Source organism: Numenius arquata, chromosome 7 (genome assembly GCF_964106895.1).
Source record: "Numenius arquata chromosome 7, bNumArq3.hap1.1, whole genome shotgun sequence".
NCBI lineage: Eukaryota > Metazoa > Chordata > Aves > Charadriiformes > Scolopacidae > Numenius > Numenius arquata.
In genome coordinates, this window is record NC_133582.1 from 52,024,944 (window position 1) to 52,049,362 (window position 24,419).

Genomic DNA, 24,419 nt, shown 5'->3' on the forward strand with positions numbered 1-24,419 from the left:
ACTGCACATTCAAAGTGACAGTTATTGCCAGCTTTATTCAACTTAAAAGACAAGCCGTGGTCCTACCTTGTCCTTTTAGTAACTGTCACTCTATCTAAGAAAGCATACGCTTGGTAACAGCTGTTTTCCTATGAAAACATATGGTTTCTCATATGCTTTTGAAAACACCACAGGAATGTATTTGCTTGCTAGATGCTAGTGCCATGTCACTATATCAAGCAACAAAAGCATCGAAAGGAACTGCAATATATTTTCTGTTATACTCATGTATTACAAAAATACATGTTGTTTTAAAGCAACAAAAAAATCATTCAGCTGAAAAGATTCAATGTTAAAATAAGGCTCATAATTCGGGAGTTATGTGCACTGCAGTATTATTTAAAGATGGGATCAAAACATTGGTCTTTACAGACATGTAGCAAGTAGCATGCTTCATGCAAGCAGTTTACAGTCCATATTGTATCATGAAAAAAAAATCTCATGAGATGTGGCTTTTCTAACTGCTGGGAAGATCAGAAGCTTCCCTAACATCTTTCAGTTGAGATATGATAAACAGCGTATCAAAAACAATTGAGTCACCTCAGTTTATTATAAACTACTGTCCTTCAAGTAAACCACAGCAATGAACTTTACATGCTTTTCTCCCTCCATCCATAATATTTAGGGCAAGCTAAGAGTATTCATGTGGCCAGTTGCATGTCAGAGAAGATAAAAAGAAGCGAACTTGTTGGGCTACTTTAACTCAGAGGTGCTCTGTCTAGGGCCAGGCTAAACTGAAAGCTAAATTATTTTGGTAAATAAAAGTTCAGGCTGTGGTTTTGAAACTAATTTCAACATCAACTGACATAGAAACTGTCATAAAAATGCAGAGAGTTTTCAAAGAGTTAAAAGGACAGTTAGGGAAGTTTCAGGTCAGCAGGAAAACAAGAAAAACCCAAAAACGTGGTTTACGAGAAGGTCTTACAGAAATTTCCCATTGGCTCTAAAAATAATTCCACTGGGATGTTTGTAGAAAATAAAGAAAAAATCGTATTCAATCCAGTTTATCCTCTAGATCAACATCATCAAGAAAACCACCCAAACTTTACTGCAAGAGCTTCTGAACACACCAGTATTTCTAGGCGGTATTAAAGTACTTATCGTATAACTTCAAAAATTTTACACCTGTGTCTTTATGGCAGTTAAACACAGGGTCACACAAAAAAACCCCCACCCGTCACACTGGAACGTTAGTGTTTTATTACCAAAAATAATATGTGTGTGCCCTATTAACAGGGAGAGGGCACACACAGAAGTCCACACAAATCTGTATCATTGGCTTTACAATTTCCAGCAGATCATGTTGCGCAACAGCCTGCATTAATGCCCTGGGCCACAGCCTGACTTTTAAGAAGGTGCTTAAGTACGTGGTGCACAGAGGTCAGGAAGCCTGATGAACAGCAAGAACTGGTGAAACTCCTGTAACAGCTCAAAGTATGGCCCTCAGGCATGTGGTCGCCCCCTTTCTATGGGTTGTGGTTCTGTCCACACAGTCTCTGAAAGGGAACACTTGCCTGGTGGGCACATATGTCGTTATGAGGATCCAGCATTTTGCAATCTACTGGCAGATGTGCCATAAACCCGTACTGACCTCTGGCTTTTCACCTTCTTTCTAAAAGCAAGCAGCAACCAAAGACTTAATAAGATGTCTGGGCAGAGGAGACATAAGAAAACAATTTGATTCCTTGTGCAACTGTTCTACCAGTGAGGATCTAATGCACCAGGGGCAAAACTACAAAGACCTTGGAGAAGAGTAATACAGGATTCTTCACTTGGAACGTAGGAACTGTATCTAAAAGCAATATAAGCCAAGGGAGGGAATGGAAAGATACCCTCACCTGACAAAAACATGCTTTGCAGTTAGCAAATAGAGGTACAACCTTGTCAGACTAGTTAGACACCACAAGGAAATTATGAAACCAACTTTCAGTACCAGCTTCTTAACAAGAGCCAGTGCTCTCAAGCCCAGAAGGTAACTGAGAGCACCTTCTGCCTAAGGTAACTCTTTCAAGCTCAAATGAGTAGCAAGGTTTAAAAGCAAAGAGCCCGTGTCATGGAGGCAAACATATGTAGCACTCATCAGATCTGCATTCTACAAGACAGAAGGATTCACCATGAAATCAGATTCACTTCTCTACACTTAAGACTCAGACGGAAAGAAGAAAAAAAATAAAATAAGGTATAGTCTGCCATTCAGAGGTTTTATATTCTGCCAAAAATAACAGTAACATGTTCCCATTTTACTTCAATTTGTAATCCATAACTCCAGCTCTTCAGTAGAAAAGGAAGAAGAAAAGGTTTATTTACAAACATGTCCAGGCTTTCCAAATGCATCAAACGGTTGGTTTGATAATAGTATTTTCATAAGGCACAACAGTATGAGAAGACTTAAATGTACATACAACAAAACTGAAACCAACTGTTTAAGATATCATTCAGCATATAGCACATAAAAAAAAATCAATAAAAATATTTGTAGAATTATATCGTTCACCTACATTTCTCTTCAGAATCAGAACTGGCTCTTTCATGAAGCCCATTAATTTGCTGGTAATGATCAACACGTGATATATTTCTGAAGTCTCCAAAATTTAATTTTCTACTGATTTTCCAGCTGATGAACAAAAGGAAACTGCTCTTCCTGCATAATTAACTTACCTTATACTCCTATCATGAACAGTCTATACAATGCTATATCTGTACTATCTATATGACAGTCTCATCTGACCTTGCTACACACGAGAGCAAAAATCACACTCCAATAACTTCAGCAAAAATGACCTCATACTAGAGGTGACCTAAGATTACCTCATTTAAGATACAGATATCCTCTGTATTAAGCAACATTTTCAAAAGATGTAGTAAAAGGAGAGTGCACTAAACAAATATTTTTAAGCTGAAACTTTCCAATCAGTTCAGTGAGTTTACATGAGCAAATCTGTTCCCTTTGTGAAGTCTGAAAAATTTCTCCATTGCAAGTATAACTTCTGATTACCTCTTTATTAATGATAACTGGCAGAAACTTATCTGCTTGACAGGAGAGAAAAGGAGCATTTAAAGTTACCGGAGTACCACATTGCTTTACATCCTAAAAGGGGTGAGGGTGTTTTGCTGGCACAGCTCATGGAAGTCAAAGTGACAGGGATCTGATCCAGACAATATCTGTACAATAACCACGTTAGGTTCCTTAGCTGCTCCGCTCTTTCACACTGTATTAATAGTCCTTGAATTCATCAACTCTGGAAAAAGCAGAGATTTTTTTATTTTCTTGGAAAACATGCTGTGGTATTAGGTTAGTAATTTAATCTTGTTGGCAATATAATAGTTATGGTATAATCCCTCATGTTATAAAAGTAATTGCCATAATCATAACCTACATTCAATTATTTCTTTTGCTACAGTGCAGCTGCAGTGGTTTCCCACTCCCAACCTGCCGCCCTATCGCTGAGGAGACAAGAAGGGGCAGAAAGCAGAGCTCACAAAACACTACAGCCCATCCCTCTCTCCCTTGCCTAATAGCAAGTGACTCCCCATCCCAGTTAATAAAGAGCTCCTTGTCCCTCCATTATGCAGTGTAATCTTTAAAAGATTACATTCTCATTTGGGAATGAGCCAAGAGCCAGTGGGAAATTCTCTAGTAAATTGGATAGGGAGACAACAATATGAAGGGCAGCTGGATGGGAGCACATTTTTTTCAGGGCATTCCTATTCCTGGGGCCCTCCGGCATTGTTAGAAGTCCTGCAGTCTCGGCTCTTTTCACTGCTCTGTTGTCAGGATAATGCAATTCAAGAAGAAGGGGATACAGATTAGCTGGTTTGAAGATGGAATGTGAGGAAGCAAAGACTGAAATGTAGCAAGAAAAGAAGGGGAAAGCCCAATTATATTTTCAAGTCTTACCACCTTACATAGAAACAAGGGAAGAGCACTTTGTTTTAAAACACTGTACTGTGTATCAACTACAATAGTAAAATATGGGTTTTTTCTTCCCTGACTGTCATCAAGAAGGCTATTTGAGCACTCCATCACTAATAGCCTATTAAAGTAGTATTTTGAAAGGCACATTTCCTTCACTGCTGATTTCCCCTTGCCTTCCAACAAACACGTTTGCTCGCGGAACCTACTTTCCACCCCCACCCTACCTGTAATCCAGGATGGAGAAAACCATACCAGCACAGGGCAGGCAGCCCTATCCCATTTATTCCTGCACACAGAAGGGTGCAAGTGAACGAGAAAGGCAACTGGATTTTTTTTTTTTCTTTGATTCTTTTTCTTTTTTTTGGGGGGGGGTGGGGGGTGTTTGGTGTGGTTTCTGAGATTTGTTTGTTTTTTCTTCCATTTTTATCGTTCTTTAAAAGTACTTTCTCAAGAATTCACACAAATTTATGTATCCAGAAGACCAGATAGGCGCCTCATGTTTATTTGGTCAATAATGGCACACATAACTACCATCTTAGTACCACTTTTTGTTAGAAAGTACAGAAATCTCAAGGGGAAAAAAAATGAAAAAGCTATAACAAATTAACTTATTTTTCAAGTAACAGATCTTTTTTTATTCCTCCAGAAAAATAAGTTTTTAATCATAACATGAAACTGCAATCATTATTCTTTTTCATGTAACTTAATTAAGTTATTTAGTAGGAGGAAGTAAAAAAATAGTTGCCACAGCAGGGTATCAGAAAGATTGTTTTTACCCTTAAATTGCTGTTCAACCAACTACAACTTTCTTCACCTGCAGGACTCAAGTAACAAGTCACCTATAGTCCATGGGAGGCAGTAGTTAAAACACATTAAAACAGAGGATTGTTTGCAATTTAAGATCTTAGTGTTGGGAAGTCCTGACTCAGCAAACTATCTCTGTTCAGCAAACCTCTACACACATGCTTGAAGTTAACCACATGTTTAAGAGCTATTGAAGTGCACGGACTTTGGCCCCATTTCAGAAAAATCAGTTAAATACACATTTAACTGGCTGAGATGGATGAAGCAAAGAGAAGAAATCAGTATAAGAGAACTGTACCTGAAAAAGATTCCAGCCAAACAATAATCCACAAAATAAGAACTTATGTGCAGAGGTGTAATATACTTAATAGCTTTCCTGGTTTTCCTGAAACATATACATTGGCATTTAAATTTGCATGAGTTTACTGTATTGGAAAAAAAAAAATAGCATAAATGGGAGAGAACTATGGCAACTACTTGTCATAAGAGAAATAGACCTTACATAGATCTATACATCCCAAGCAACATACACATAGATCTCAGAGATAACACAGGAGTGTGATAAGAGAAAGAATGTTTTATAAAGACCACTGAAAGCAGAAACAATAGCATCCAGGCTGACTGGGAAAAACTTTTTCAGGGAAAAACTATTCTAAATGATAAAATTCAAAACTAACTCAATTTCCTTGAAGCAAAGTTTCTTTGGGTTTTTTTTTCTTTTTTTCTTTTTTTCTTTTTCTGGGGAGGGCAGAGGGGGAAGAGAAAAGGAAATTATACTTTTCACACTCCTCTATCTCACCTCTAGACCTCTAGAGGTCATCTAGTCCAACTCCCCTGCTAAAGCAGGATTGCCTAGAGCACATTACTCAGGACTGCGTCCAGGCGGGTCTTGAAAATCTCCAGAGAAGGGGACTCCACAACTTCCCAATCTCCCCTTATCCAACTCTGCTAACAAGTCCTGTGTAAAATATTCACAGGAATATTTTAATACCCCAATTCTCAGAAAACAAAGAACTGCCTTTTTAATGTCTGCCTCGTGTGAGTGCTGTTCTTTCTTTCTTTCTCTTTCCCCTGTACAGCCTCGCAGTACCACTCAGCTTTCTCCATGTCTGATTAACATTGCTTTTCCTCTTCTTCCACATGAACGTTCCTTTCCATTTTCCCCACCAAATCTAGGAATAAGTCCTTTATATAAGTAAAAGGTACTTCTCTTCCTTTCATTCCTTTCTTCCCTTCATTATCCCATAATTTCCCATCATCTCCTTCTCTCCCCTCTACCCCTTACAACAGGGAGGACTCTTCCAACACAAAGGAGGAGGGACTGGCAACATATCTTATTTTTATTTCTCTCTTGATAGGCAAAGAAAGAGTAGTACTGGGGCAAAAATAAACTGCCAGATAGAAGCACACACAGTCCCCAGATAGGGCAGCTTTTACCTTTTCTTCCAGATGCCGCTACTGCACCATTTCTTACTGAGAGTGGTGAAGCCAAAAGCTAGCTCCCTTTCTGTGCCCGCTTTAAGTTTCCCTGTGTCTTGATAAGTCCACAAATAAGGAGAAAATACCACCCCTCACCTCAGGTGAGGGAGGAAATCTCTCTTACTGTAGGAGGGGAAGACGTGCTGCCCACAGGGACACACACATACTTTAATCTTTGTTGAGGAGGAGGTGAAACCTACTCAACTAACAACTGTAGAGTACTTCTAGCTTATTGAAAGGTGCTCTGGCATGGAAATCAAGCACCTCCATCATCACAGGCATTACACTTACAGGCTACACAGCTCAGAGTTTAACATTGTGCCTTAATGGTTTGTTTTACTGCAGTTCCTTTTGCAGATGTCTTTTATTTAGAAAGGGAATTTCTAGCCTTTAATAAGAAATATCGGAGCAAGCTACAACTAATGAAAAGGGAGAACACAAGGGCTTACATGACAAGCCAACAAATTTCCCTAAACATTACATTGTACATTTTTAGTGCAACTCACAGAAAAATCAGCGAGATCTTCAGAAAACAAATTTCCAAATAAAAACTAGCATCAAATCAAAAGAGGCAGTAGTCATTTTCTGGATTTCCATAGAAAGAAAGAGAAATACTTCTCCAGGTTCATAACAATTTTCCTATTCCTATTAAGCACATTTTTCCATCAAGAAAATTTCTCTTAATGCCACAAATGATCATTAGGCAGGAAAAACGGGTCAGGGCAAGGATAACAAAGATGAAAAGAAAACTGCTGAGAGTTCACCTCTGCTGTTTATTTTGAAGCACGCTTAAGATTCAAGTTGGACTATTCTAATTGTATTCAAAGATTTAGTTCTCTTAAGAACATAAACAAAACTAGCAAGGGCCGTCAGCCAGAGTAAAGCTTTCCTCACAATCATAGAGTAAGGTCAGCTTTTGTTTGTTCTTTTATATGATAATCTCAACTCCTCTGGTTTGATTTTTTAATTTTTAAGACAAGGAGAAAATAAAGTTTTTTAAGACTAATCACCTATTTCTGCAGGGGCAGCTTTTTTAGCGTGCTCACACATTTTCTAGCTTCTTTCAGCTGTGCTTTCCTTATCAAGTATTTTAAAGCTTTTACAACTAATCTAGGTTAGCGTGCTCTGGTTAGCAGCTTGTATCCATTGAAAGGCAAGGCAATAATCCATCTAGGTTTAAGGCATTTTCATAGAACTGATGCAGAGCTGTGTCAATTTTAATGTCATGCTATGGAGAGTGCATGCAGCTCTCTCCACTTTAGAGGATTAAACGTGACCTCTCTTACCAAAATCAATAAGGGCAGCTTGCTGTGACTAATAGGTTGTAGAAATTCAAAGGAGATGGTTTGTAACACTGAGTTCATTCTCCCCGTGTCTCTCCCCACCCAGCCCCAGACTGGCTGGCAGAGCTGCACTTTGACATGTACATTCACATGGCGAACTGAAGTCTGTTCCCTTCCCAGGGACCAGACCGAGCCACACACAGTTTACTCACATTTCAGGGAAGAAAGCAAGCTGATATTTATTTGATAAGAGTGGACTCGGCAACTTCTGTAGAAAAGCATGTGAGACAGAAACTAGAATAAGGAAACAGTTAAAATGTACGTCACTTTTTTTGCTCCCCAGAATGGTTTTTAAAAGGCCCTATTTTTACATGTTATCAGGACATCAGCAGTTTTTCAGGGTTGTTTTTTTTTTCTAGCCTCCAAGCAAAGGCTTTTCTCCCTTCAGATCTTTGCCTACTTGTAATAGGTTAAAAATTTAAATTCCATTAAAGCCAACGGAACTGCCCCAGAGATGTATGAGGCTATACATTCAACTGTAGCATTCATTAACTGCCATGGCACGTGCTCAGTTGCTCTGGCTTCTCTCTCTTCACTACTCTTCCGTTACCCCAAAGTACTTCAGATTTAACAATGAACTTTGGGGGCTTTTAGAAATACAGTAATTTCGTACAGTACTGGAAATGGGTCATGCCACAGAGTGCACACAACTGGCATAAACCAAGTTTTCTGTTTTTCGGTTTCACATTTTGTAAGACTAAAGAATACCAGCAACTCAGATCAGATCTTCCACCTTATGGTGAAAATACCCTTACTCTCCTGGATGTCTCTAATTTCCAATTTATTTTGCTTGAGGTACAAATTAAAAATCCTTACCCACGGTTCATGGTTCATGGCTTGTGGATATTTTCTCCACATAACAATCACCATCATTGTCTTTATGCCAAAAAAACAAGACTTGCCTTGGGGGAGCAAGGGAGAAAAGGGGCTGAAGAGGTGGGAGGAACCCAACTGTAAAGGTTTAGGAGTCCCTACGGAGGTTTATAAATAGACGACTGCCATGTGCAAAACGTGAAAGAAACCAGTCAGCATAAGAACTGTTGCTGTTTTGAAATCTTCTAACTATGTCCATTTAGGCAGTAGACAGAGTTATAAACAAACAATAAATCAAGAAATTATTAGCATTTGAATTTTGGCAAGATAATAAAATGTGTAGGGGTATAATCAGCAAATAATAGGAAAGATCTGCAAGCGAACCCACCAATTAATGATAAATAGGACTTGGCACGGGATAACCGCACCAATGTGGATCTCATTAGATGGCCATGGAACCTGTTCCCTCAGCAGCCCTCTCCGAGTGAGGGAAAGGTGAGGTAACCGAAATGTCAGTGTACCCACCCCCTCGCGGCTCTCGGGCTCCAGGATTGTAACCACCTGGGCCAAAATGACAACCTTATGCTGCCGTGAAGGCCATGCCGTGGTTCTCCAGTCTTTCACCAATAGGTTTCCTCATCTCAGCTTTTGGACCTTTGCTCTTCAATTCCATCTCAACAAAGGTCACCAAAAACACGCAACTTCGCTCGCTCTGGAGAGCAAAAATCCCTCTCTCCTCCGTTCACCTCGCTTTATTAATGATACCTCTTAAAGAGAGAAATGCCCCCAAGCAAGCAATATCACTTAAACAGATAAATAGTACGCACACCAGGCAGGGGGAAGGGAGAGGGGGAAGAGACCCTGCCTTATTAGACTAGAAACAGACACACCATATTAATGCAAAGAATCAGCATATGGTTCTAATAGGCTTTCTTAAAATGATTTATCAGCTGTGATTAAGCCCTCAACCAGCATGTCTATCTTCATAAATAAAGTAAAAGTGCACCTTGCTCTGAAATATATCAGCAGTATCTTATTACCTACCCAACCATATAGGCTGCAGTCCACTCTGGGGAGCAAAGAGCTTGTGTTTAATAGCAGAGTGTATGCTCTAAAGAGATTGCCAAGATTTAGGGGTTTTACCTAAGAGATAGACTTATAAAAATGCCACTACAGGGAAGCTTTATACCTTCATCATGTGCCATCCAGTCCACGCTGCTGAAATCTGAACTTGTAACGAGAAAGCTATGCCATTAAAAACATTCATAGGAAGACCAAGGCAAAACACACAACTATGCCATGTTGTTGTCAAAGAAGTGTCAGAATGAAATCAGACAGGCCTTCTTTTTTTGGGGGTAGCCAAAATATACAAAACACAACAAAAAACCAAACATTACAAGAGGGTGACTCAACTTCTTTGGGACACAGACAATAAGAAGCAGAAGGAAAGTGGACTGTCCTGACTGAGCTCTGCAGGATGATTCATCAGCTGGAATTCAGAAGAACATGGAAAGATTATGGTTAGGAAGGTTTAGCTCAATCAAAAACGTATGCCCTCAAGAACTGCCTTTTCTGCATGATACAGGCACTTACTGCTGGAAAAACATTCAGGTCTTCTCTCAGAGCACTAGAATCTAAATCCATAAATCCATTCAAACACAGTCCATTGCTACAGAGGAAGATAAGGCAGACCTGCCCGCCAGCAGAAGGCAAGATGTTGTAAAGTCAGCAATAAGCCTTAGTTAACGCCTATTCTTCTGAATATTTTTGCAAGGTCTTGTTATGAACTCTGTGGTCTTGACAGCTTTTCTGCACCGTTACGCAGAAAGTGTCCCTTTTGTAACACAGTTCAGTGTGGTAGTTAAGTGCCCGGAATAAGTGCCTGGACATAGATATACACTCAAAACAGGACTCAACAAAAGCAGGGGACTGAAGTGACAACTGCAGAGTTGCCATATAAAATATAGCACCCCACATCTACCATGAAAGCCCCACAAGTTAAGAAAAGCAGTTAAAATACAGCAAGCCTACCCATCTGGAGAGAGGAGGAGAGCATTCTTCCTGTCTTTAGCAACACTGAGCAACAGCTGATAAATCTTTAACACACATGGTTTGTGGGATGCCCTATGCTGAGACCGAGGAGATATGGAATCAATCCGAGGCTCTGCCACAGACTTCCTGTGCAATTTTTAGCACGTCACTTGAGCCCAGATCCTTTCTGGTAGCTCACCGATTCGCTCCTGCTTTATTTCAGTGAGAGCAAGGCACCAATATGCCTTTGAAGATGTCTATCAATCTCTTGGGGCCACACTGCTAAAGATTTTTAGAACCAAGAGAGACAGAAAGCCACTTTCTTGGCAGAATGGTGGAGAGGACCCAGCTCCCCTGCAATTCTCACTCCATGTCTGCGATCCCTTCAAGAGCTTGGTGTCACACTACAAGCGAGCTTTGGAAAACCATGCCTTCTGGAATCTGTGTTTCCTTAGAAAGTAAGAGACAAAGTATTTCTCTTCTCCATAGGAATGTTACAAAAGTTAATTATTAAGAAAATGAAGGTTTTATAATCCAACAGTGAACCCATAAAGCAGATCAATAACCTGATGCAATTAATGAAAACTCAGAATAACGCATTGGAAAAATTCTGACACAGAGTTATAATGTATCTTTACAATACCTTAGTACATCATCCAGAAGAAATGCAATGGTGCGAAGATGCTCACAACTTCAGACGTACAGATGTTGTATTTAGAGTATAGGATCTATTATACTAAAATCTTTGAATCTGGGGTGATATTATGGACTTTGAACTTTAGAGTTTTGAGGTATCACCTTGACAACAGCTTAACTGATTGATAAAGTAACAGCTTGAAGTTATTACAATACCTACAACAACAGTACCCTGGCCTTTAAGCACTATGTTAACATAAATCATTTCTAGTCTTATTTTCCATCTGCTATAACATACCCACCATATTACAAGATATTCTCAGTAGGAGGATAAGTCAGTCATCAGAGGGACCTTTAACTTGGAAAAAATATGGACATTCTTACACATTGTTTAGACAAATGCAAAGAGATGTATTTGTGATTGCATAATTCAAAAAAAAAAAAAAAAATCAAGATAGCATTTAAACACAGGTCTTTTCTTTCTTCTGCTGTACAGGCTGTCAGTCAATGAGTCAAAAGTGCTCCAGGATCAGCTTATGAGTTTGTTGGTTTGTATTACTTCAAGAGTGAAAATTCAGCTGTCTCGGAGCACTTGCCTCTGAAATGTCCACCAGCACACTATTCTTTTCAACGACCCCACTGGGGTTTCAAAGTATTCACAAGGGAAGATCACAGCTACCATGATTGCTGTAGAGGCAGGCACACAGTCTGAAGTCATACTATTCTGCACCAGCATGCTGCAGCAGTGACACCACCTCCCACAAGACCATGCTTAAGAGAAAATGAATCTGCAGATCTCCTGTTCTGCTGGACAAAAAAAATGTATACACATTCTTGAAACAAGGCTCTATGCTGCACATTAACCATGTAAAGGGGAAAGAGTCAGGTGGGTGCACTCCTTGGGAGGGTAGCTGTTTTGCATAAATGGACAGTGCTGAATTTGTAGTCCATCAGCCAAGGCAATCACCATAATAAACCCTTCATCCCGGTTCTTCTCTTTCATACAGTGCATTGCCAACATTACCACATGCATCAGTCTAGGCCTCAAAAACCCAAATACTTATACAATGTGCTATATCAACATACAGACTTTTTTTCCCCTTGTCATATATGGTACCATATTATTTTAATATCACCCTTTCCTGTCTAAAAAGGGTGCCATTTACTGCACTGCTAGTTTCAGCTACTGTATTGTCAATGTAGGAGTGAACTTTCTGCTTTGATGGAATCATGGGCCAGATTAAAACAAGATATGAAGTCTTTTCTTCTATCCAGCCAACACAGCTCTTGCAACTTGTCCTACTGGGAAAGTCCGAAGCTTTCAAGACAGCATCTCCTGCAAATGAGCAGCATGCCTACCAGGGCCTGCTTCTCCCACCGTTGGCATGAGTAAACAGCATCAAGCCCTTTTTTTGGTTGGTTTGGTCCTTAACCTAAAATAAACCTCCAAAAAAGAAAAACAGCAGCAAAGCCCACCAAGTTTGCACAACACAAGAAATGCTTATGAGACATTCTTATTCCATCAAATTCAAGCTACTGATTTGGTATTTACCTTTTACCTTCTCAATGCAATGTTTAAAAAACAATGCTTGAATTAGGCAAAACCCATCATGTTTTTTTCTTTCTGCGTAACTTTCAGAAGACAAAGGAAAAAAAAAACAACTATGGGCCAGGTATACACTGCATAAAATTTAAACAAGGTGTAGAAATGAAGTGAAATTTTCCACCAAACTACACCAGCTCAAGAGACAGATTCTATCATTTCCAGCTTGCCTTGAATTAGATCATCCTCCCCATATTCATAGGCTACAGCACAGAGCTACGACACTCAGAAAATATTTGCAAGAATTCTCTTCTGGAGATCAGAGAGTCTCTGAGTTCAGCACAAAATTGTGAGTTGGTATAAGCTAGACAAGTGCATTTTGTTTACCTTCTTATGCTTATAGACAGAAATCTACCCTGGTATATACAAGGTAGAAGAAGAATATGAAGTAAAGAAATTTATGCTTTTCAAATATGCATCAGACTGTAGCATCATCCCTTGCTTAACACAACTAAACTGAATATTCAGACTTTTTAATCATTCTGTGCACTGAATCTATTCAGCCACCAAATGCCATGTATTTTTTTATTTTTTTTCCTTCATTGGACTATTTTGATTTGCTGATGCTTTTCTAGCAGTGAGGTGCCTGTGATGGGACAGTATACTTCGAACAGGAATATTATGCCACATAGAGGACTTGCTGGCTGTGAGCGTCCTGAACTGTCACTGAATAACCCCCATTAAAGCCAACCTGTAGTTGAGAATACCTGTTTCCCTGCCTCATTTGCACAGTTTACATATTACACCTTGCAGCACTGAGCACTGGTTAGAAGATTTCAAAATTGCAGGATAAGCCTTAGAAATTCTAGCATAAGCAGAATGTAATTTTAAAAATACCCTCATGTTGAAAATATTCAAATCACTATAAATACTACTCTACATGCTACACTGAGAATATTTCCACTCTTTCTCATCTCATGCAGAGAAGTCAGACAAGATGCATTTTAATAAAGCAGGTCCAATTAGTTGTTCAGACACAGATCCTGACTCTTCCCATCTTTGACATTGTTCCCGCAGACCCTACCTCGATGCTCAAAACCAGATGGGACAGCAGGACCTGTCCAGTAGCAGCAAAGGTCATGTGTCTGCCAGTATAACCTGTTAAAAATGCTTTGGATACTTAATGCTCTGAGCAGTGTAAACCTAGAACCTACAGCTAGAAAGCTGAGATCATCATCTGATCTGCCAGCGCTACCTGCCTTGTGGATCTGGGTTGCAAATTTTGTCTGGGGCAGAGCTGTCAACTGCTGCCTGCTTCAAGTTCCTAAAAGCTTTAATATTTATGCTTTTGCAAGCAGGAAATATAGTATAGGTATGATTTTACCTCTGCTAATTTTGGTGTTGAATTTGGCAGGTAGGATTCTCATGTCAAGTGAGGAAAAGTGCCGTCAAGAGGATGCAAAGAGCGTCCTTCTCACATGCTTATCCATATGCTTAGTGCTGATCTATGGCATCTTTTGCATTTAGGGAATAGGCCTTTCTCAAGCAGAGACTGCCAGCTAATATTTGATGGTATAGGCAACAAAGGAGACAAAACAAACTGACGGTCTCACTTCCATTTATAACTTAATTTTTCTCATTTCAGTTCAGGTCCTGGAAGTCATCATCACTATTATTACTTGAGTCCACTCAGTCCCCAAGCAAAGGCTAACCCACATATATTTGAAGAGATAGTCCTTGACAGATGATAATAATAAGACATATCAAGTTACAACAATAAGACATCAAGCACGAGAGGCAAAAAGAGACACTACTCCCACTTTACACGTGAGCAACTATGGCAGAAAGATGTTAAGAGATTTGTTCCTGGATATGCATCTGGGATATTAATGCAAGTGCTTTCCCCTCAATACTACCTTTACAAAAAAGGTACAGATACCGTTCCTAAAAAACGTGCACTCAGGGCTTCACAGCTGATTTGGAATGTCACCAGTCCATGTAACCAGTTTAATCACAACAAATTTTCATGGATTATCCATGAGCTTCCACTCAGAAGAGATAGGAGGGGAAAAAAAAATAAAAATAAAAGAATGCAGCTTTTTGGACTTTATTCTTTTGAGTGTTCAAATGATGACTCTCAAGGATGGAAAAATAAAAAAAAAACCAACCCTGAAGTGTTTTTCTCTTACAAGACTTCAGTGTCAAGCTGCGTGCTAAGCCACAGTGATATACTAAAATAAACAAAACTATTTCTTTCAGAGCCCAGAGAAATTAACACAACCAAAAAAATATTTTTGGAAGACTTTTCTGAGCCATGAGTAAGGTTTCCATGCAGCTAACATTAGTCTCCAAGTGTTGGTAGGCCCATCAGGACAGTGCCACATTGCACTCATATTCCAGGGACGGGCTGCTGGAAGCATTTCGTTAGCATTAGCTGCACGCAGAGGAGTCCCCTTCTGTCATGGCCTTTGTCTCCTGCATTTGCGTAAAGCCCTACTGGGGCCCGCTTCAGATTCCTATCTGACAGTCAGTCAGTAATATAAGAATGAACATACAGCAGGCTAATTGGAAACACAGAGCACAGATTAAATAGCTAGTGGGACTTTTGCCCCATTCCTCTTCCCCCTGCCTTTTTTTTTTTTCCCAGCCCCCCCCCCCTTTTTTTTTTTTTTTATTATTTCTCTCCCCCCGGATCACTCATTTGCTCCCTGGAGATCACCAATAGCAGCTGCAAGGGTTGGTAGAAGAAGGGCAGACTAAGACTTCCAGAGACGGTTAAACAACTGGTATTATCAGGTAATGTGATGCTCTTGTCTAGGCTTTAATCAGATTGTGCAACTACCCCTTGTGAGCTGAAATGGATTCTGCAACACCAAGCGTTGCAGTCGGTGGCTGACTGCAGAGGAGTCCACAACAGTAGATTTCTCCTCATCTCCTACTCCTGCAAAATAAACACCACACAGAAAGAGACGCTGAGGAATCCTCTAGTTTGTAGGAATGTACAGAAATGTTGTCCTTGATTTTGGCCAAGTCTCCCCTCTACAGCACACAAGAAACAAAGTATTAACAAGTTACATCTAAAATTAGACACATTTATCTCATTAGGTGGCTCTTTGCTAGCGTTTTTGTCCTTTCTCCTGCACACGAAGCTGTGAGGGTCAGTCTGGGATATTTTCTCAATCCTTGACCAAAAACTTGGACTCTCTCATATTTGGACACTCTTTTTCCTTGCTCAGCATACCATGCCACAGCCTCTCTCCTCTTCTCCTCTATCTGTCCCAGTCTCTTTCCTTATGAGCCACAAATAAACCATTCCTAGGCTCCCTTCCCTAATAAGCCAAAACCAAACCACTCCTAGACTCCCCTTCCCATCTTCTTTCTACAAGACTGGTCTCCCATCCTGCACCTCAGCAATCAGCTTTACTTCTTTTTTCCCTAAAAGCCCTCTTGTGCCTTTACTTTGCAGACCTCAAGATCCCTAAACGCTGCTGCCTCCAGATTTCACGAGCCTCAGCAGCACACATGCCACACACGCGTGGATTCTGAGCTGGAGAGCAATCACCAATAGGCAAAGCAAATGACAATGCAGCAGCTATAAGAAAGAGTACCTATAGAGGAAGCCCTTGCAATTGGAGGCACAGACATTTTGAAAGGCAAAATAACGCTGAGGCAAGCTAAAGAGAAGTGCCCTCTGGCTTTAGCACCATAGCTGCTTCGTGACCACCTTTTCCTACTTTTAGTTAATGGCCCCGGTTAACGTTCAAATTAGGCAAATAGAGATTACTGTGAGAACTAAGCCAAATAACAGAGCGTTCAATAACTGGGGAACTCTGGTGGCAGGGGACACATTAAACAAGAATTTCCAAGAGCTGTAGAAATGGGAGAGGGGAAAACAGAGGCACAAAAGGGAACGTTGTAAAGGGAAGGCATTGGGCAGGTTGTTGGAGGGCTGCAGGGAGCAATATGCTCCTGTAGGAAGCCCCATATTACTCGTGTGTTTTAGTTCTCAGAAGCAACCAGAACTTTGGATCTCATTTGAAAAGTTAAAATTTCATGCATTACCTCTTGCTGGCCTCCATCGTGTATTAAGCTCTTTTACAATTCCTTGAAAATTTTAACAGCTCCTTAGGATCCCTCAAAACACTCTAGCAACCTTTGGGCACAGGAGCACACTTAACTCCATACAAAGTGGCCTATATAATTCGACCAAAACTTAGAAATGCTGAGACTAAAAGAATACTAATTGGAAATAGGATATGTTATCTACTAGGTACTACAAGTTAAAGTTTCCCCCTTCAACATGAACACTTTATGAGAAATACAGAAACACAATAAAGCTGGCAATGATGACAAATAAATCCAGGGGCCCATAGCGTTGCGCAGGAAAGAGCAAAACTTTTTGCCTTTTTTTTTTTTTCTTTTTAAGTAAATGCCCCTTCATAATCCACATTTCCCTGTAATGTATTTGAGCAAGTTCGCAATCCTCACTTCAAAGATGATAAAATTTTCCCAAGCTTCTCCCTCAAGAGGTGTGTGGTTTGTGTTATAGTTTACTTAAAAGCAGAGACTTGGAATCAAATCCTGGCAAACACAGTTACACACTTTTGGAAATTTAATGCTGTTTTTTTGTTGGTTTGGGGTTTTTAATTTTGTTAACTGTTTCAATAGTTGAAAAAACATGTCACAACTTATAGTGCCATCTAGTTTCTAACCAAAAAGTTACTACTAGGTACGAGAGCTCAATCTGCTTTCACAGAGTCCTTTAATGTTTCAAGGAAGCAAAAGGGGAGGAAAGGCTCAGTGTGCTCACACTCACCCTTTTGTTATTCTCTTCTTCTTGTGCCTTTCTAAACTCGTGCTCTAGGGAGCAATCGATGTCGTTGAAGAGGCCCACTTCCTCACAGTTCTTCAGAAAGCGTGTTGGCGTAGGAGTCTGATCTGAGAATATGATAAGAGAAGGAGAATTAAATAGTCTGTCAGGAAAAGAGAAGTCCTAGCTCACCTCTCCATGCCTTCCTGCTCCTACCACACCATCATTAAAAACAAACTACACATCACTGAATTTTGACACTATGGACTGCAGGCAGTCAGTGCTTGCCAACAGTGTCCGAAAACAGGCAGCAGTCATCATTCCACCAGAAAGACAACAAGCCAGGTTTTCACAAGAGCACGTGACACAAGTGCATATCTTCCACCTGTGCAGATGGTCGCTATAACTGTCTATAAATCCCCAATAACAAGTGCATGCAGAACAACACACAGTACATGTGATAATACACACTTACACTGCAGCATGCAGGTAGCTGCTGTAGATACACACTAGTCAACGCCTTCAAGTGCTTGAAAACCACCTCAATCATACACATACTTTGCAAAACCCATGAAGTTAGCCACAGCAAGAAGTTCTGCTTCTAACACAATTTTTGAATGACATTTAGAAAAGATATGAAATGTTAAAATTTGACCCCAAAGAATCATCCTTATTTGTTTTATACCCAGAAGTTTTGATAATACATATAAAACATGACATTTGGAGTCAAAAGATTTTTAATGCATGCTTTCACCTCTAGGGAATTTTTTTGGCCCTCTCAGAAATAATTTGGGATTCTCTTTAATGCCATAGGCAGGAGGGACTCAAGAAGGTACAACATTTTCAGATGCCTTTTTGAAAAGCCCACAAGACACACTAGCTAAATTGCCCTGTGGACAGTAGTTTCAGAGGTGACCTTGGCTAGTCTTTCTTCAGGAAGTAAAAAATCAAGCCCAAGCTTCGGAACAAAGTACTCCTCAAAGGGCATTTATGAGGCACCTCCACTCATTCTGAGGTGAACTCTTAACGATTCCACCTCAGCTTCCCCATCTCCCACTCAAAATTACAATACAGAACCATATTAGCAAAAGCAGAGGAGAATCCATATGGTTCTATCAGCTTTACACATATTAAAAGAAAAAAATTTTTAAATCCTCTCTTCTGTATTATCTTCTTCTTCCCAAGCCCCCATTCCAGCTCAAGCTGCTTTGTAGTACCTAATTTTATGGAAAGATTAGACTCACTCTTCAAAAATAATCTTCTGCATAGTCATTGACAACTACCCTATTGTTTGAAATTCATTCTTTAAAAAATGAAAACTCTGTCATACTAATCCCAGTTGCCCATATTGGGCCAATTCTGACCTCAGAAAAAAAGCTTCCCACTTTAGTGAGTTCTGGAAGAAAATTTTGGTTTCTTGCACCTAGATAAGCTGGGTCAAGTTCTAATATTTCCCCCTTACAGGGAACAGTCACCAGACACAAATAACTTTACATGATCAGGACAGAAACACACAGCAACCCATAAACAAAAGGCAGCACAGAATGAATGCAAACAAAAAGAAATACAGTTTCCACTTGGAAACTAAGAGGGAGGATCAGAGTCTTCCATTACAAAACCAGCTGAAGCCAATTTCCACTTGTATAAGGTGTGGTCCTACAGGTTTGGCCTTCTGAAGTAATCCAAGGGCAAACACGCTCCTTCGCATTTATATTCCTGATGGAACGTATTGATGAAACATAAAAAGCAAGTCCTTAATGTTAAAAGTCTGATCTATTTCTTTTGGCTTGAGCATCACACTTATGAGCTTAAAGGAAACAAAACTCAAGTGTTTGAGAAGGCACACATATTTATCTATTAGTTTTCACAGCTAACTCCTGTATTACCAGAGTCAGAAACATAAGACTTTCCAAGAATCTTGCAAGAACTCAGCACAAGGAGTCAATGAGGTGCTGACACAGATGGGAGCTGAAGACGCTCAGCACTTTACAGGTCCATATCCTAAATAAGTAGCGCCAAACCAATCTCCAGAGTAACTTCACTGAACTCAGTAGATTTATGCCAGGGTTGTCTTTGGCCCTTGGACTGGAACTTGTACTGAAAATGAAGAACACTACAAAGCAGAAGTAGATTTTACTTCCAAAAAGGCTTAAATATTACTTTAGTGAACAACACAATTGCTTTGTAGAAAAACAAAGATAATCATTGCCAAGCCTTCCTGGACATAAAGGGTATGTTAGTATTTGAGTGAGAAACAAATACAGGAAGTGTTTTCTTTTCAGAAGTGGTATATCCCTATCAAATAAGCAAGGTATCATTTTCATGACCAGCAAGAAAAACTAGGGTTTCATAAAAAAGTTGGTGGCAGCACTTTCACTAAAATAAAAAATCCTAAGTTTTTTTCAGAGATCCTTGAGCCCAGAGTTTGGGAGGCAGGGCAGAAGAGAATACACTAACACGGATACAGTGTCATTATTTTTTGTCAAGGTACACAGCTGATCCAGAAAACAGACGTTACTACAACAGGCTACGTAAGGTCAGAGGCAACTTAATGGGTAACAAGGTGGTGATCAGGCACTTGCAGCTGAAGTTCCCGATCTGTTCAGTATCTATTCCATGACTGTTAGACACACACAAAAATACAAGTTATCTCAATGAAGTAAATCAATTTTAACAGTGAAAACAAGCAACCCAGAGCAAGAACGTGACTTCAAAAGCACAAAGGTCTCATTGGCCTTTCTCCACATATGCTGAAAGCGTATCTTCTGCACCACAAGCAGCTTGAGATAATCACATGCATTGTGTTGCCTACAGTTGACCTTTCCAATTAATTATCTTAAGCATCAAAGCTGATAGATTAATGACACTATTTACACCACCTACACATTAACACAGTGATCTTAAATGACTACCTCAGTCTTCCCATACAGTTACTGTAGTTTCCATGATCCAGAAGTCAGACCAGCAAGAATCAGGGGCAGGGGACAAGACAGGACCAATCCCCCCCTAAATTCCATCCTCAGACTTTCTGGGGACCAGCTCAGTGGGATGTAAAACAAGAGCTGCCTTTCTAAGTTACAACAGTTCATCTTTCAACATTCACAGAAACCAGAAGTCCATGAAACCACTGTGTTTGTACGAGAGCAGAACTGATAAAGATCCAGATCTAAAAATCATAGAATGGTTTGGGTTGGAAGGGACCTTAAAGATCATCGAGTCCCAACCCCCCTGCCATGGGCAGGGACACCTCCCACTGGACCAGGTGGCTCAAAGCCCCATCCAGCCTGGCCTTGAACTCTTCCAGGGATGGGGCATCCACAACTTCTCTGGGCAACCTGTTCCAGTGCCTCACCACCCTCACAGTAAAGAATTTCTTCCTCATATCTAAATATCCCCCTCTTTCAGTTTAAAACCATTACCCCTCGTCCTATTGTTCCACTCCCTGATAAAGAGTCCCTCCCCATCTCTCCTGTAGGCCCCCTTTAGGTATTGGCAGGCCACTATAAGGTCTCCCCAGAGCCTTCTCTTCTCCTTGGGCTGAACAACCCCAACTCTCTCAGCCTTTCTGAATAGGAGAGGTGCTCCAGCCCTCTGATCCTCTTCGTGGCCCTTTGCTTGACTCGATCCAACAGGTCCATGTCCTTCCTGTGTTGAGGACTCCAGAGCTGGACACAGTACTCCAGGTGGGGTCTCAATTGAGACTTTACATAGTGCAGTAGTTACATTGCACATACACTGCACTCACTGGTTTCAGGACTTTGGGGCTACCAAGTCTAGTGAGCTTTCTTTGCTCCTGAGGCAAGCACCTATTTTGCCCCTGCAAAACACCAGTTCTCCCTGAGGAGGTGGGCAAACTAGTAGAAGAGATGACTCTCGATACCACAGTAATTCTTTTACCTAGATGAGGCAAGCCCTTGTGTTTCAATTGGGAATGATATCACAAAGGACACCCTAGCATAAGTTGCACATTCAGGTCTCCCAGAATTAATAAAATATTCCTAATTCTCAGCACTTAAAAATGCATTAATAGTTCCAACAGCTTGTGCCTGACCTCAGTGTTCCCTGTTGGTACAAACAAACCTTTTGTTGCTATCACCAGCACCCACAGCTATTGCAGGCTCACTAAGAAAAGGGCTCTGATTTGTTGTACTTCAGCAACTGGATGTGCCAGACCCATCTGGACCAAAACTCAGACAGAGCTAGCACTGCTCTCAGCATTCCTGCCGAGGACACACGTTACTGTAGGAAGCTGTCAGCATGTACAGCCCAGGACTTTAATGGCCCAAGTTGTATCTTGAACTGGGTGGCTTGGGATACAGGTCTGTCTGAGTTAACCCTGGATATCTGGCTATTATACTGACCAGCCGTCCCAACCCAGTCCCGTTGTTCAACATACAAAAATCTTTCCATCCCCAACTGCTACCAGAACTAGTTTACTATGCTTTGAGGCATCCACCTCTAGCCAACTGCCACTTCACAGGTGAACTTGTGTCTTCTGACAATTACTTAAGAAGTTATTTCCATCTCGCCTTTACCACCAGGGTGAACACAGAAACTGTCAAGCTTCAGACTAGGCAATAAACATTTTGTTCAGCCTGTTACTCAGGTGAATAATCAACTTCTCCAATGACAGTCATGGCCAGAAAGGCTGCAATAAACATTAAGTTTAAATAAACCTCAAAAATGTAAGTGGACAACATAAGAGCCCCAGAGCAAGATCAAATGATCTCAACAGTGCAGATCCCAAGTCAACCACTGTATCTTACAGGAGAGGACTTCAGAAGATTATGACCAGAAGCTGACATACTGAATATATTTTTGCTGCCGACCATTTTGAAAACCTGTCCTCAATGTCTGAAGTGATGCCCAATTCTCCAGACTAATTGAAAAGTATATGCTATAAGGCAAATGGGAAAATTTAAAGCCTTCAGTAAAAAGATCCCAATATATATTCATTATGTTTGGCTACGCAAATTTTGTTGTTGATTGGTTTAAATTTTTTTTTTTGTAATTACTGAAATAATAGTCTCAGAAAGGTACACTCCATCTCAGTATATTGGTTTCAAAACAACAGCCCAGGAAATGCAACAGTAGCTTGCCACATAGAGAGTTTATTTGAATGCACTTTGTACAACTACCTTGGATCCTACAGATTCATCCTGCAAAGCACAAATGAAAACTTTAAAGCGTGATATAAATCAACAAAAGATTGGAGATCCAAAGGACAGTTATGTGAAACAAGCTTTCATTTAAAAAAAAAAAAAAAAAGAGACACAAATTCAGATTCAGTAAGAGATATCTAATAGCACAGCTCCAAAGTGTGTAACTTGATTCTTCAACTTTCTTTTTTTAAAAAATATGTTTAGTCTGATGTGCAGTAATAACAGGCATTTAGCTTGTTCAGCTGTGGGCTCTGTTGAAGTTATACACTTACCCATGTTATACTTTCACACAATGATAACAAAGTCAGAGTAATTAGGCTAGCACTGAAATTTGTCGGGCTGCCCATCAAGCACCACAAGGAAAGAGGAATGTCCTGAGAAATTCAAGAAGGTTTCTCCAGTGATTTGGTTGATTACTGCCCAAGTGCACCAAGAAGCTCAAAATCACGACACCTCAAGCAGGTGATGGAAGAGAAGAGGAGGAAGAGGTGTACCCAGCTCTCACCCAGGAGCTCACAGGCAAGGGCTCCCAGGAACTTTACTGCTTACAGATTCACTGTTCAAGAGCCCTGGTTGTACTTTCTGTGGGCGAACATACGCTGGGTACAACACATCTATAATCTCATCTGGTAGCTCAGAACCTGACCAGTTGAATTTTAGAAAACTTTTCATTTCATTATTTGGTAATGCAAGGGACAAAGAAGCGAACAAGAAATCAAACAAAATTATTTTTCCTTATATCAAATCATTTTGCACTCCACAAAATTCATGCCTAGATAAACCTTCCTGTGTAAAACACAAGGAGAAAAAAAAATTAAGCCAATCAAGGATGCCAGAAATTACCTCATTGACACAGGCATTACCTGTGAAAAGCAATACATTTGCACTACCCTTTAGCACATACCCTTTTTCATCTAGAGGAGACTGTTTCTGTCTTCACAGTGGGCTTTACCACCAAAAATTCTAGATGATTTGATTTCAGTAAATAGAATCAGAAAGAAAAAAGGTTTCTATAAAGGTAATCCTTGCCTCTCCTGTACCTGCTAGCAGCAGTTTTGGAAGGACTTCCTCCTGTCCAATGACAGTAAATTGTCACTCCTTCCCAACTTTGATACCACAGGAATCTCAGTGTTCTCAACTCCCAAAGTTCAAAGTTCCTCACCGATTTCAGTCCTTACTTGGAGGAAACAATCTGTCCCACTGACATTAATATTTTGGTGTTGAAACAACAAAAAGCTTTGATACACAACAAACTTCAGTTTCAAAGCAACACAATGTTTAGTTAGCACAACAGCAGAGGTGAAATCTATTTCAGTCAACCTAACTTCAAAGTTTCCTGCAATGATGACTACCATGCAAAACTTACACAAGATATTCTTTGTTATCTCAAACAGCTCTTTTTTGGCTAAAAAAGATGGAAATCGAAACTGTCAATGCCTCTCTACCCATACTCACAACAAGGCTTTCTAACAAACAAAAATAAAATACATACACGTAAAGGAACAAATGACATTACAGTCTTTTTCTGTCTTTTTAAATGAATGTCAAATTATCCAACGAAAGGATCGGTTGCATTTTCATGCAATGCATTTAGTGAATTTCCCTTCCATTTATACAGTCAGAGAACATAAAGCAACTTAGTGTACGTGTGTACCTGGAGTTTCTGAATTAGTTCAGGAGTCAGTGGCTTTAACAAGACTTGTCCTTCTTCAGTCAGCATCAAAAAATTTAAGCAAATATAGTGGAGCTAGTTGAGAACCAGGAAACTCTTGGCTACACAAACCAGCACAGCACCAATAATTTCCATCAGGTCACAGAACCTTGTCGATTAAACACTGTCCCC

At 40.1% G+C, this 24,419-nt stretch overlaps 1 protein-coding gene across 1 annotated transcript in view; it reads right to left on the bottom strand.

Moving 5' to 3' along the window:
- The window catches only part of CREB5 (cAMP responsive element binding protein 5), a 216,468-nt gene that overhangs the window by 181,969 nt on the left and 10,080 nt on the right, over positions 1 to 24,419 (bottom strand). The window contains exon 4 of the mRNA XM_074150389.1: positions 17,421 to 17,542. Coding sequence (XP_074006490.1) covers positions 17,421 to 17,542 — 122 coding nt within the window. The remainder of the gene's footprint in view (positions 1 to 17,420; positions 17,543 to 24,419) is intronic.